The 1,961-nt window shown below is 36.7% G+C and overlaps 1 protein-coding gene across 1 annotated transcript in view; it reads left to right on the top strand.

The window, feature by feature from the left end:
• The first annotated feature begins 1,346 nt into the window (after positions 1 to 1,346).
• Positions 1,347 to 1,961, top strand: part of LOC107756195 (ral GTPase-activating protein subunit alpha-2-like) — a 43,004-nt gene continuing 42,389 nt past the window's right edge. The window contains exon 1 of the mRNA XM_016573225.1: positions 1,347 to 1,469. Within this exon, the coding sequence (XP_016428711.1) occupies positions 1,415 to 1,469 (55 nt within the window). The 5' untranslated portion in view covers positions 1,347 to 1,414. The remainder of the gene's footprint in view (positions 1,470 to 1,961) is intronic.

The following is a 1,961-nucleotide window of genomic DNA, read 5'->3' as shown; positions in this document are numbered from 1 at the left end:
AAAATACCGTGATATAAATGTTTGGTCATACCGCCCAGCACTAGAATATTGTAGTGTTTATTATAAGTGATTTATCTGTGCACATTATCGTTATAATTATTTAAAGTCATGTGCCGATTTTTAATCAAAATAATAACATTTTAATTGAAATAACTTTCCTGTGAGTGTGGGTCAATACCCTTTCCCCTCCAGCAGCTTGTCACACACGTTCAATTGCAGCAAGTAGCAAATGACAATCATCCAACAATCCGGTCAATTCCCAATAGACAAAATCAAGTCCCACCCTACATTTTCCTCTTTTTCGAAAAGCCATTTCACTCTCATATACATCACAATACAGAAAAAAATCACTTCTATTTAATGCTGATTCTAAACAATATTTCTGTAAAATGGACTTTTGTGAATAATTTTGTCTATTCTTTTTTTTTTTTTTTTTAGAATTTAATCATTTCCACTGATTAGGCCTAGAAAACCTACTGTGTTCTGTTTTTCTGATGTATTGGTGGTCATTTGTTTTCTGTGGATATATTCATAAGTTCATTATTAATTTTACAGTGATGAATAAAAGGAGGGTAGATAGTGAAAAGGCTGCTTGTCGGACAACTAGCCATTTTTTTTTTACTCTCATTTGGTTCTTTTGTGTGTTTGTTTTTGGACCGTTTTTTATGTTCGTGAATCGGGATGGAATATTTTCCATCATTCTTTTGCTTGAATCCCATTCGATTTCAGTTTTAAAGTACATTATCGTAAAGTACATAAAAAAGAAAACACTCATTGACAACCTCTTTTTTTGTTGTTACTGCAGGGTTGGGAACAACATGCTTTTCATTTCAAGTTGAAGTGTGTCATTTTTGAGGATTTTAAAATACTGTCTCCTATTCCAGTTTAAAATGCAGAGACATTTCTAAGTAAGGTGTTTTCAAGCCATCAATCTAAGCAGCCCCACACAGTAACATAAAGAGCTGCAGTGTTGACGTATTTTTGTAGGCCAAATAAGCCAGCATCACCCTGATGATTGCCTTCCAAAAACCAATAGGATTTTGGCTTTTGGATTGCAGAAAATAAGCTCTGTGACCAACAAAAGTTGATGATTCTTACAGGTTTTGTTCATCAGAATAATCTTTACAAGTGCACAAAACTTTTATGAATTCTGAAGCCTAAATATTGGCTCAGCCAGAGGTGTGTGTTTGGTTGCACAGAAATGACACGCTTCACCTTTAATAAACTGTCTTGCTATTACCACAGCTGTAGAATGCAATTGATCCTTTTCCCCGTCTCTCTCTCTCTCTGTCTGTCTGTCTCTCTCTCTCCCCTGCGCTCTCCTTCCCTGCTTCTGTGGGCAGCTAAGCGAAGTCAATCTATCAGCAACTGTGTGCATCTTTGTGAGGCTTTGCCGGCCACTAAAAGTGTGCCCATGCTGCTCCACACTGTCAGCTCTTTCTTACCTGGTATCTCTCACAGACTCTCAGGTAACTTCCTGTTTCCTGTCTCTGTCACAAAACTTTCTTTTCCCGTTTTCTATCTTGCCGTCATCTGCTTTCATTTAAGATTTAGCATAGCCAGGAAAAAGGCAGATAATCCACTGTATAAATGGTTTTGTTTTTATAAGGATACTTCTATTTTCCTTTCACTCCAGACCGCCAGAGGAAGTGCAGAGAGCACTAATGGAAACACTCACTCACTTCATTTACGTTCCAAGAACTGAATTAAGGAGTGTCTCTATAAGCAAATGGAACATCTAGTTTTAACTTTAGTGTAGGGATGTTCATTTCGGTTATTTTTCCAAACCGACAACCGACGCTCGTTAACTGATTATTAACCGTTAACCGACAAGATTATTTTAAATTAGAATTGAATTAAATTAGAAAGGATAAGTGTCTGTGACCGTTAAAGATACTAACATTTGTTTCCCGGGGATTCATTTTACATGCGCAAAAAGCAGCAAACAACAGAACATGAGG

This window comes from Sinocyclocheilus rhinocerous, unplaced genomic scaffold (genome assembly GCF_001515625.1).
Source record: "Sinocyclocheilus rhinocerous isolate Xijiao unplaced genomic scaffold, SAMN03320098_v1.1 scaffold3946, whole genome shotgun sequence".
Classification (NCBI taxonomy): Eukaryota; Metazoa; Chordata; class Actinopteri; order Cypriniformes; family Cyprinidae; genus Sinocyclocheilus; species Sinocyclocheilus rhinocerous.
The sequence above is the reverse complement of the archived record's forward strand: the minus strand, read 5'-3'. Positions and strand labels throughout refer to the sequence as shown.